Raw genomic sequence first — 11,341 nt, 5'->3', positions numbered from 1 at the left:
GAATTGATTTACTATATTTATATACAAAATAAAAAATAATATCAAATCACGTTGAATCTTGGTTTCTGTGGTGGCATATATTTATACAGTTGTGAGGGGCCTTCAAGCAAAATAAAATAACGAAAAGCATAAAATTGATCTAAATAACTAACATACAAGCACACATATACTGATAGAAGTGAAGGTCAAATGTCCCTCCCAAAAACCCTATAGTCGAGTTAAACTAGTAATGCATAATAAAATTAAAAGAATACTAAATGAAACGTTAGTTTCCATGTGCTCTTCACCTCATGGGGGCCACATACATACAAAGGGCCGTGGATCTGTTTCTTGTTTAACTTAATTCCATAAAGTAATCCTGAGTAGTTAACAAAGGCAAACAATAAAATAAAACAAAATACCACTACTACTATTATTTATTGCTGTTAAATAGGTAGGGGATTTCCTCCTTCATTTCATATAATCCTGATCAGTCATTCATTTGTTACTCAATGACCCCATCTCGTAGGAAATGTGAAAAACCCAACTATGACTGGCTTTAATGCATACTATTTATTTTTTATTTAATCTCACTTCCTTTGTGCTCATCCTGTTTCTGCAAATCATTGCCTTGACTTCCGTTTACTGCTAGGCACAGCTTAGTTAGCTCACCTTACTCCTCAGTGCTGAGCAGAAAGTGGTTTAGATGCTCAATTTTCTAAATAAAACAATGTTCCATTGCACAAAGACAGTTGACGGTTTTATTTCCAGAGGTTCATTAAACATATGCGGTCAACAGATTAAAGTAAAACCTCACAATTATCTTATAGTACTATCAAATTGTGAGTGATTACTGACTGACATGGTTGTTTCTATAACAAGTTAAAAGAAAAACACAGTTAATAAATTCAATGATTCTGATGGGTATTGCCAGGTGGAAAAAAAATAGTAAGTAGTAATTAATCAGACATGAAGAAATAAATAGTATCACCACAAATAAAACAATACATGTTTTTTCACTTCCTGCAACCATATTTAAAATCAACAGAAAATAAAGTCTGAGGTATATTACGTCTGAAAATATGCAAAAAATATTGTTGGTTACCGAAGCATCTCTTTTTATATCTTTGGGAATAACTTCTCCAATTGATAGGAAGATAATTTCCTTATAAAAAAATAGAGGCACATTTTCTCCACCTAAAAGTGACATTAGTCAGAAAATTAAAAAAAAACAAAAAACTTTGTGGGCATCAACTCATTTTGTGCCAGTGTCATCGGAACAGACAAGTTCTGTCTGGGATCCTCCCAATCCCCGTTAGCTCCATCCTGTCTTCGTACACCGCAACAGTTCCAAAAGCGTTGATGTGTGGTGGGGTCTCGATCACGCCCTCGAGAGTGATGTGGTGCACCCCGGTGTCTTTATCCCAGTGATATCCTCCATCGTGGTCATGTCCAGAGATGAAGCAGACCACACTGTGGTGGGACTTGATCATGGCAAGGACCTCATCGTAGTTCCAGGCCAGACTCAAGTTGCAAGTGGATCGAGGGTGGACTGGAAGGTGACCTGAACAAAGTACAAAAATAAGGCCCTGCTATCAATATCACTGAGGAACGAATACGATCAGTCTTTCATTCTATTGGTTCCAATATGAAAATAAACAATACTTACACACAAGAGTCACTCTTTCTTGTTTCTCATCAGCAGAGGTTAATAATGAATCGAGCCAGTCCAGCTGCTCTTTACTCAGAGCACCGTTGAACATACTGAATCTCTGCTTGAGGTCCTCTGGCCTTCCTGGGGAAAAAAAAAAATCAGTGGGTGAAAGATTTGGAAAAGATGGGATATGGCTACATATTTAAAAAATAATAGATTTAGCACAGCTATTGGCACAGTCCAGCCTGGGGGCCACATGCGCGGCCCTCTGACTTCATCCATGCAAGAAATCTATGATAAAGCAATGTTTCTGCAGGCAATCAAACAATTATTTTATGACCTCTACATAAAACTTTTCTTCATTTTATTTATTCTTTTTATATGTATTGGTTTTGTTATTGCCTATAAACAGTATTTTTTAAATGATACAAAACAAAATGTTTCATACAATTTAAATTAAAATCAAAGTCTTATAGACATAAAAGTACCTCGGTGTGTGGCTGGACAGTAAACTGGACTGGTCCTTCAACACAGACCATGTATATAAGAAAGTTCAGAGTAGACTGTACTTTCTGAGGAGGCTTCGATCATTTAACATCTGCAAGAAGCTCCTCTGCATGCTCTACCAGTCTGTGGTGGCCAGTGTCCTGTTCTATGCTGTGGTGTGTTGGGGTGGAAATGTGTCCAAGAGGAGTGTCAACAGGTTGGACAGGTTGATCAGAAAGGCTGGCTCTGTGGTTGGCATGAAGCTGGACTCACTGGTGACAGTTGCGGAGAGGAGATCACTGGACAAACTACTGTTCATTATAGATGATGACAGTCATCCTCTGAACTCTGTCATCAGTGAGCAGAGAAGCAGAATTAGTGCACGAATGCGCCTTCCCAGGTGCAAAACAAATAGACTCAAGGACTCATTCATTCCTCGGGCTATTCGATTGTACAATTCTGAGTTTGGGGGCAGGAGTGGAGTAAAAGCATCATGATGTTCTGTTCGACGTTAGTCTTTGCTAAAGTATGACTCTTCTATGTTAATCTTTGTATCCTTTGTCTTTGTTATTTGTCTTTGATCTATGTTCTTTATCTTTAGACTTAGATTGTATCATCTTGTTATTTCTCTTTATTTCCCTTTGTTCTTGCTCTTATTTTATTTTGATTTCTTTTTTGGGAAAAATTGCTGTATTTGCTGTGGCTATTGGAAAAAAAAAAACTACTTCCTGAAGGAGACCTTCTGAGGGATAAAGTTATACCTTACCTTAAAATACATTGTCTAATATCACTCGATTGATAAAATATTATGTTAATAGGTGTTTTTTTTAGTAAATTAAAACCCAGGCCCATTTTAGAGTTAATTTATTTTTATCATAGTATATTCTTTATTTGTCCCTTCATTTTCTTTGCCCACCTAAATCATACTCAAAGTATATAATGTGGCCCCCGAGGAAATGTTATTTCCCACCCACACCTGCAAACGATTGGAAGTCATCAATTAAATTGAATGTTGTTGGCTGTTAATGTTATTTTTCTGATTTTCTTTTTTGATAGAGGCTAGTAAATGAGTAAAAACAACAAAAACAGTGTACCTGGTGGACGGTTGAGATCTTCGTTGTGGTTGAACTGTGTGATCAGACTGTGGGCGGACTTGTACTCGACACTGCTCTTCTCTCGGCCCAACAGACTCACATCGTAACCGTCCAGCACCACGAACGTAAAGCCGGGACAGGGACTGAAGCTGTACGCGTACACCTGCTCTCCGGGCATGAGGCTCCCGGACGCAGAGCTGTTGATCCCGGACTGGAACAGCTCGTCCCTGCTGAAGTTGTAGAACTCGTGGTTCCCCCAAACATGATGCACCGGTACCGGACATTGGCTGAACTCTGACGTCACACACGCCAGGGCTGGACCCGAGGCACGGTTGCTGCTGTTCACCCCGTCGATGACGTCGCCCAGCTGCAGGATGAACTCGGGTTTAGTCTCGGACCAACTTTTAAGGGCGTGCTTCAGGAGACACAGGCTGCTCCTGTAGTAGCGGATCGCAGTCCTGCTGTAGTTGAACTTGTTGTCCTCGTCCGCGTATTGAATGTCCGCGATCACGCCGAACGAAAACAGCGGCGGTTGGAGGAGACGCTCGCCCATGTTTAGCGTGTTTCTCTTCGCGCACCTGACTGACTGTAAAGAGAGTCAACGAGTAAACACGTCATACTTTAAACATGCCTTAGTGACACAACAATGACATTTCCTCTATGATATAGAGGTTTGACAGGTTACATTCTTCTTTTATGTTTGGCTTTGATGCTCGCTGACGCGAAACACATTTATTACCGCCACCTATTGATGTGGAGGGTTTACTACACTGACGTATGACCAGCTCTTGTTCTCGTTTAAGAAAAAATACTCATACAAACTTGGCACACCAAAGGAAGCGGAATGCCAGTTTTTAAACATTTATTTAAAAATAAAAATACTGTGATATGAGCTGTGTGTTTTAGGACATTCCAATAAATAAATGTACAGGTGGGTTATCCTAATGTGTTCGTGCTTGAAAACAGGGGTGCAGCCATAAACCTAATTAATATTCAGTTAATCCGGAATATTCGTTTTTAATTTATGATTTATGGAATTTAACAGAATCAAATTATTGGTTTACAATTTTTCTTGTTCAAACAAACCCCCTCGATCTCACATGTGACTAAATAAAACAAGTACTTGTTTTGTCTATAAGGGAAGGAATATATATCAGATAATAAGACAGATTTTCTTTTTGAAAGTTCACGACTAGCTTTGGTACAGGTAATTAAGCCACTTTTAATTGTCCTTCATCTTTTTTACTTTTGATTACTTTAAGCTTTGATCACTCCGCACCTTTTAAAAGCAATACATATCAGCTAAAATACAAGGGTATTTACCATCCAAGAACTTATCTGTTGATTCAATATAGCAATAAATCAGGTATGAGTCATATGATCAGTTAAAGTGATGTATACTTAGTTAAAATTAAAGTGGTACCCAAATGTAATTGTATTGCTTGTGTAATGTATTGACCTGAAATGTGTAACTTGATCTACTATCTGTTTAAGACTGCTGGGCTTTGTATGGCATTTCCTCATTTTCATTTGAAAGTTTGTGAGGCACCTGTCTGTTTAATCCTAGTAACAGCATCACTATAGCAACAGTCACACAATCATTGACTTTACTCCTCAGCTCTTGAGAGAATCAGTGCATTCCCTCAGTCATGGGGAAGGCAAAGGAGGAGGAAGAGGCTGTGATCCAGGACCAGAGACTGGACTACCTCGGAGATTTTGTCCAGAGGGCTCTCAAAGTAAAACAGGACAAATGGCAGAAATGTTTGATCAACGAGGATCAGCGGCAGGTGTTGATGGAGTTCCTTGAGAAACCTGAGCCGTTGACCCTGGTGGTGTCCATGACGCAGGCAGGACTTCTGGAGCCTGCTACGGAACTCACCACCAATGGCAAGGGTGTGTACTTCATAAAGAAGAAGAAGGGAACCCTTGCCCCCGACACTTATAAGAACCAGCTTATCATCGGCGACTTGTCCGACTCCCCTCTGGAACAGTTCTGCACTCTATTTCTGGAGGTAAGCTACCTATTTTCCTAACAACTCAATCACAATTTTTATAATATGTGGTCAAGAACAAGAGATACATGTGTCAATAATAACAACTAATATATTGTGATGTATTGCGATACTGTATTAACAAAGAGAAAGGCGCTATATAAATAGAGATTATTATTATTATTATTATTATTGTTATATTGCACTTGAAGAAGTTGTTACCACTTTATATATATATATATTTTTGGTGGGGGGTAACATTGATACATTGCTGTTGGTCAATCAATATTTTCTCACACACCTATTAATTACCAAAAGAAACAACTGGAGTGATTAAAGTTAACCCTTTAGTTAGTCAAACAAACAGTTTAAAATTAGTTAGGCATACATTTAAATCGACAAGTGATAAATACATTTTTTTGAAGAAATATTTTTTTACCATGAAGAGGTGGGACCATTTATACATAGCATATATACAACTAGCTCAAATAAAGATTTCACATGTATTTTTTTTATAGACAATCGTGTTTCCTTAATAATGGGCGACACAACAAACAACCTTTTTGCAAAATCATAATTTAAGTAAATAAGTTAAGCTGTTGTCATGCTAAAAACATTATTGTAATATGCAAAATTTTCAAATCTGAGCCATTTATATTTTGTGACAAGACCTTGTAATTCCTCTCTAATCTCTTGCAGGCTATAGATCCTTTATTGTCAAACCGTAAAAACCAAAGAGGATGGCCAGAAGTGGTGTCTCAAGAAATCCAGCATGCTGTTCAATCCTTCAGAAAAAGTGTATTGGAAGTGTTGAGTCATGTCCAGGGTAAACCACTGCTGCCCTTTCTAACAAGTTTCAAGAGAGTGGAACAGATCGTCAAGGAGATGATCAGAAGGTAAACAACAACTCTGATCATTATCAAGAGGAGTATTTATTTTGCATTCTTATGTGAAATTCCACAGTGGAAAAAAAACAGATGCAGGCGTTATCCATTCCATGGAGTCGGCTGTGTTTGAGTGGAGTCATCAGATCCGCGTGGTGCTGGAAAAGGACTCCGCTGAGGCTTTGATGGGAGGCAAGAACCCCACACCAGAGGCAGAGCTTCAGTTCTGGAAAAGCAGGTTTATAATTGCTTAATATCCTGTAGCAACGTCTGACAAACACCAGCAATGCGTTGAGATTTAAAGGGACAAAGGTTTGACAATGTACTACTGCGGTAACAGAACTGTTGTTGATTTCTCAGCAACAGACAGAAAATAAAATATGGAGAGCATTTTACTTTAACTAATTTTAGACCAAGTTATACAATGACTCTCTACCTTGCTCCATGATCTAGTGTTAGCTGATGAAGCTACATGAAACATCTGTTAGCTTGAAAACATGAAGTTTTATTAAAATAATAGGTCAAAGTCAACAAAGACTGACTAGTATACTGTAATAACTAGGACAATGCTTCATGAAGTTTTATCAGCCCATCACCACCAGAAGTTACTCCAAAAACGAAGAAGATTTTTTCAGAATTTACTTTAATGGCCACATATCTGTGACAATCTCAGTCCTATGTGAATTATTTCTGTCCAAAAGTTATCTTGGATTTAAATGATATGACTTCGGCACTAGGTTTGGGTAAGGCGAAGATATTCTCCCACATTAAATTAAGATTAAGATGTTATTATTGTGTTGAAAACGTTCTTTATTGTAGGGAAAATGATAAAAGTGAGTTTAAATGAATCTTGCAAGGTTTGGTTTTTTTTACTGACTGTTTTCTACAATGCCTTGGCCTCATGAAATCATTATAGTGTAACACATACACAAAACATTTGTTTGATATATACCCCCCCACCCCCATTCTCTCTTGAAGGAATACCGACCTGAATTCCATCTACACTGTGTTAACATCTTCCAGCATGAAGAAGATGAAGGGCCTCCTGGATGCTGCTTCAAGTAGTTATTGCTCGACCTTCAATCACATCAGGCGTGATGTTGTTGCTGGTGAGTCCTCATGTGATAGACCTCGAGACCTTGATGACCCCTAACAACAGTCAATGAGGAAATATAATTGCCCACCTATCTCTAAAACCTTCAAACAAGTGATTTGTCCTCTCACCAGCTCTGAAAGAATCAGAGGACATCTGCAAGTACCTGAAGACTCTGGAGTTCCTCTTTGATGACATGGAAAATGAAGAATTCCCTGACATGAAGCGGCAGATTGGTCCACTGATGCATACAGTTTGTCTTGTGTGGAGCCACTCTGAACACTACAACGTCCCCGCCCGACTTATTGTTCTGCTGCAGGAGATCATCAACCTTCTCATACAGCAGGTCGGCAAACATTTTATTTGCCATAGAGCTTCGCCTTGACCCTCATGATAACACAGTTATGGTTGCAACCACTGTGGAATGCACGAATCAGGAGGAAGTTATCAGAGGGTCAATAAATCTTTATTGTTTTTTCCTCAGGCCCATGCTTTTCTTGCTCCAGAGGAAATCCTAGTTGGAGAGGTGGCTGAAGCTCTCCAAAAGGTGGGTACAAGCCTGGATATTCTGAAACTCTTCAGGGACACCTATGACAACCGAAAGAACAATTTGGACGAATACAAGAAGAACAACAACTCTGTCAAACCTTGGGACTTTCCTTCATTTTTGATCTTCAATCGACTGGACAGTTTTGTTTTCCGAGTCAATACCATCAAGGTGATTTAAGATCTAATATTTGAAAATCCAAATCCATATATTTCAGTGTTTCCCAAGTAACCTGTGTTTTGTAACCCTAATACAGGACATGTTGTTGACTGCTGTGGACTTTGAGAAACTAGAAAAAATTGAGATTGGAGGCCTGAGAGGTCAAACATTAAACGAGCAAGTGCAGAGCCTCCACCTGGAGTTTGCCAGTATTTACAAGGCTATGACAGAGAAGCCCTATGATTGCTTAGACCTTAGCAACCAGGTAAGCTCCTACTTAATTCTCATTTGTCCTTAGCTTTAGCTTTTTTTCTATTTGTAGTCTCCAAGATTGATCTCTAACATGCTTTATCACACAAATAACAATGATATGTAGCTGGATAGTCCTGGTTACAAAATAAATGAACTGATAAATGTTGTTTCCCACTGTCTTTTAAGCTAAGATTTCATTCTTTTAGGATTTTGAAAAAGATTTGCAGGCTTTCCATCTCAAGGTGGACGACATAGACAGGCGACTAGGAGCGGTCTTCTGCCAAGCGTTTGACGATGTTCCTGGATTTGAGGTGACAGAAACATACATAAAACAATAAACTGGTTTGTTAGCATGAATATAGAAATGAACATATAAGATTAATTAGGAGGATAATATACAATTGGAACCTCTAACTGTTGTCTCTGCAGGTTTTGGACATGTTTGGTACATTGCTTAGTCGTCCACTGGTGGATGAAATATTTATGGACAGATACCCATTTCTGGTGACTATGTTCGACAAGAACCTGGATTGTTGTAAATTCATTTACAATTGCCACATCAGGGAAGAAAAGGAAAATGGTGATTTTTTTATTTCTTGATCACTGTTACATTCATGTATTTAATATATAGATTATGTTTTGTTCATTGTCGTAGTTCAATCTATATATATTTTTGTTTGTTTGGGAAGCTGTGTTATGTGTGTCAATTATTAACTTTGTCTGTAATGAACCGTTTTCAGGTTCTGCATGGGTGGGCAAGAATATGCCGCCATTATCCGGTGGACTCAGGTGGGCCAGGCAGTTGAAACAGAACATTCAGACAGACTTCAACAGGTTTCAGACGATCTCTTATCCGTGAGTTAATTTAGTCCATCTGAATTGTTGCAAAGTAATTTCCTGTTAATCCAATATCACCTGAACATGGGCAAAATGTAACCTTGTGTGCAGATGTTTGGAGTCTGATGAAGGATGCAGGGCCATAAGGAAATACGAAGAGATGATTGAACTATTGAAAAAGTAAGCTATATTTCTTTAAAATACATTTAAGCAATATCTTATACTGTATATGTTTACTACACATGCACTTCATTATTTTCTTTCTCTCTGTCCGATCATAACCAAGATTCTCTTTTTTGTGATTGACACTCCAGGTACTCCGACAACCTGTATGAGCAGTGGACAGCAAGTGTCGGCGAGGTTTCCCTGAAAAACCTCAATCTGCCACTTATTAGCAGAGATCCCACGACTCTACTTATTTCAGTCAACTTCAGCCCACAGGTTCTTACATTACTCACATTATAACTTCATTCTAGATAAGTCAGACACTAATTCAAACCATGCTTTATTTTGTGACATAATGATGTATTGACAACTGGTGAAGATGTATAGTTATTCAGGACACGAAAACTGTTCTTCTTTCAGCATTTTATTAAGTTGCTTCTCAACCTTCTTGTGTCAATAGCTGGCGTGTGTGTTGCGGGAAATGAAGTACTTACAGGCCTGGCACATTGAAGAAATTCCTGAAACATCAGTGCAGATCTACTCCAACAGAGACCAGCTTTGGAAGTATCAAGCAAACCTGGATATCCTTGTGAGCAGATACAACAAGGTCAGATTATTATTCATAAGGAGGTTCTGCAATACAATCTAGTAAGAGTGAGAGAGATAATAAAAAGTAACTAACTGTTTTGGAAAATGTGCAAATTGTAATGGCACATTGAAAAAAACAGGGCTCAGTGTTCCTCTGTATGACTGCAGGTGATGCAGACTGTTAATGCCGTGGAGCTCCCACTCATTCAGAGCCAACTGGACTCCATTGATTCCCAACTTGAACAGGCAGAAAACCATCTGAACTGGAACTGTGAAGGTCTGAATAGGATTTTGTAGATTTTTTGTTTTACTACCAAGTTGATATTAACAAGTTACAGTATACAGGAATGAAATGTATGTTATATATAACATTTAATATGGAATTTTTTTTTTATTAACATTGGAATGTTTTATTAATTCTGCTAACTGTTTAGTGTAATAGTTTCAAGAAACCTAAAATCATTGGACTTATATACACCATCTATACAACAAAAAACAGTCTATTTGAAAAAAACAAATCAAAGATATAAATATCCAATGTAGGTTTTGTATGTTGTTGACAATGTCACATTTTCTATATAACTAACAGGGTTTTCTTTCATGCAAAATCCTATTAAATCAGTCTAAAACAATGATGACTGTGATGGTTCTACTGATCAAAAATGAAAGCAGGATTGAATATGGAAAAGCTGAATGTAGAGGTAAATGAGGAAAGAAAAGTAAAATAACTTTGATTTTTGTCTTGCTAGGCATTTGGCAGTATATCCAAGACATGCGAGACACAATGTGTGACTTGGAAAATCGACTCCAAAGGACAAAAGACAATGTGGAACTGATCAAGCGTTGCATGAACTCCTGGGCAAAACCTATATTCAAAAGAAGAGAGGGCAAAAAAGACAGTCTGCTCAGCTTGGGAGATCGTGCCGAGAGGATTGAACGCTTTAACACCTTGGTTCGCACATCCGGAGAAAAGATCCATGCCTATCTTAAGGTTTGGAAGTTAGTCAAAGTCCAAGTTTTTCATGTCTTTTAAATGATGGCTTTTGTATTATTTTAGACCAACCTGGAGCTGTTTAAAGCAGATGCGTCATCAAATGAATGGAAAGCCTATGTGGAGTATATTGACAATATGATCATCATTGGATTTGCTAAAAGTATTAAATGTTCCCTCAAGTTCTTCCAGGACAATACTGGTAAGATTTAATCAACATACATCAAATATTAATTATTTGGCCAACTATTATAAGGATGATGTATGAATGCCCTATTGCTGTTTATTATAAGGTATGTGGGAATAAAAGCAATGTTTATTTCTCTTATTTTATTTTGCCGAACATAGAACAAAAGTCAGCAGCTCTTTTTGAGGCAAGATTGGACCTCCAGGTGCCTAACCTGGTTTTCATTCCTCCTCTGGATTTGGGAGCCAGAGACAATTTGTCTGATCTGGTGAAGAGCGTCATCGCAGATATGTTCAACATCGCCACACATGTGCCTCGCATCAACCAGGACTGTTCTTTCCCCCACTACGAGGTACTGACGTGTCACAGCAACTCAAGGTTACTGATATCGATTGCAATTAACTCTGAACTGATTATGTTTGTTTTTACTTGCT

At 38.2% G+C, this 11,341-nt stretch overlaps 2 protein-coding genes across 2 annotated transcripts in view; one reads left to right on the top strand and one right to left on the bottom strand.

Annotated features, from left to right (window-relative positions):
* Window positions 1–732: 732 nt before the first annotated feature.
* Window positions 733–3,888, bottom strand: adprm (ADP-ribose/CDP-alcohol diphosphatase, manganese dependent). The gene is made up of 3 exons (XM_087794592.1): window positions 3,214–3,888; window positions 1,649–1,774; window positions 733–1,543 (listed from the first exon to the last, which is right to left on the bottom strand). Exons 1-3 carry the CDS (start codon window positions 3,764–3,766, stop codon window positions 1,251–1,253), a joined length of 972 nt encoding a protein of 323 aa, XP_087650718.1. The 5' UTR covers window positions 3,767–3,888; the 3' UTR covers window positions 733–1,250.
* Window positions 3,889–4,862: 974 nt separating this feature from the next.
* Window positions 4,863–11,341, top strand: part of dnah9 (dynein, axonemal, heavy chain 9) — a 29,305-nt gene continuing 22,826 nt past the window's right edge. The window contains exons 1-17 of the mRNA XM_087794593.1: window positions 4,863–5,225; window positions 5,904–6,100; window positions 6,168–6,326; window positions 7,067–7,197; window positions 7,316–7,527; window positions 7,666–7,899; window positions 7,985–8,152; window positions 8,346–8,450; window positions 8,569–8,719; window positions 8,880–8,994; window positions 9,088–9,156; window positions 9,291–9,417; window positions 9,602–9,748; window positions 9,898–10,006; window positions 10,479–10,720; window positions 10,787–10,922; window positions 11,069–11,259. Coding sequence (XP_087650719.1) covers window positions 4,863–5,225; window positions 5,904–6,100; window positions 6,168–6,326; window positions 7,067–7,197; window positions 7,316–7,527; window positions 7,666–7,899; window positions 7,985–8,152; window positions 8,346–8,450; window positions 8,569–8,719; window positions 8,880–8,994; window positions 9,088–9,156; window positions 9,291–9,417; window positions 9,602–9,748; window positions 9,898–10,006; window positions 10,479–10,720; window positions 10,787–10,922; window positions 11,069–11,259 — 2,856 coding nt within the window. The remainder of the gene's footprint in view (window positions 5,226–5,903; window positions 6,101–6,167; window positions 6,327–7,066; window positions 7,198–7,315; window positions 7,528–7,665; window positions 7,900–7,984; window positions 8,153–8,345; window positions 8,451–8,568; window positions 8,720–8,879; window positions 8,995–9,087; window positions 9,157–9,290; window positions 9,418–9,601; window positions 9,749–9,897; window positions 10,007–10,478; window positions 10,721–10,786; window positions 10,923–11,068; window positions 11,260–11,341) is intronic.

Source organism: Callionymus lyra, chromosome 6 (genome assembly GCF_982586985.1).
Source record: "Callionymus lyra chromosome 6, fCalLyr1.hap1.1, whole genome shotgun sequence".
In the NCBI taxonomy this organism is placed as follows: Eukaryota; Metazoa; Chordata; class Actinopteri; order Syngnathiformes; family Callionymidae; genus Callionymus; species Callionymus lyra.
Note: the sequence above shows the minus strand (reverse complement) of the source record. Positions and strands in the feature narration are given on the sequence as shown.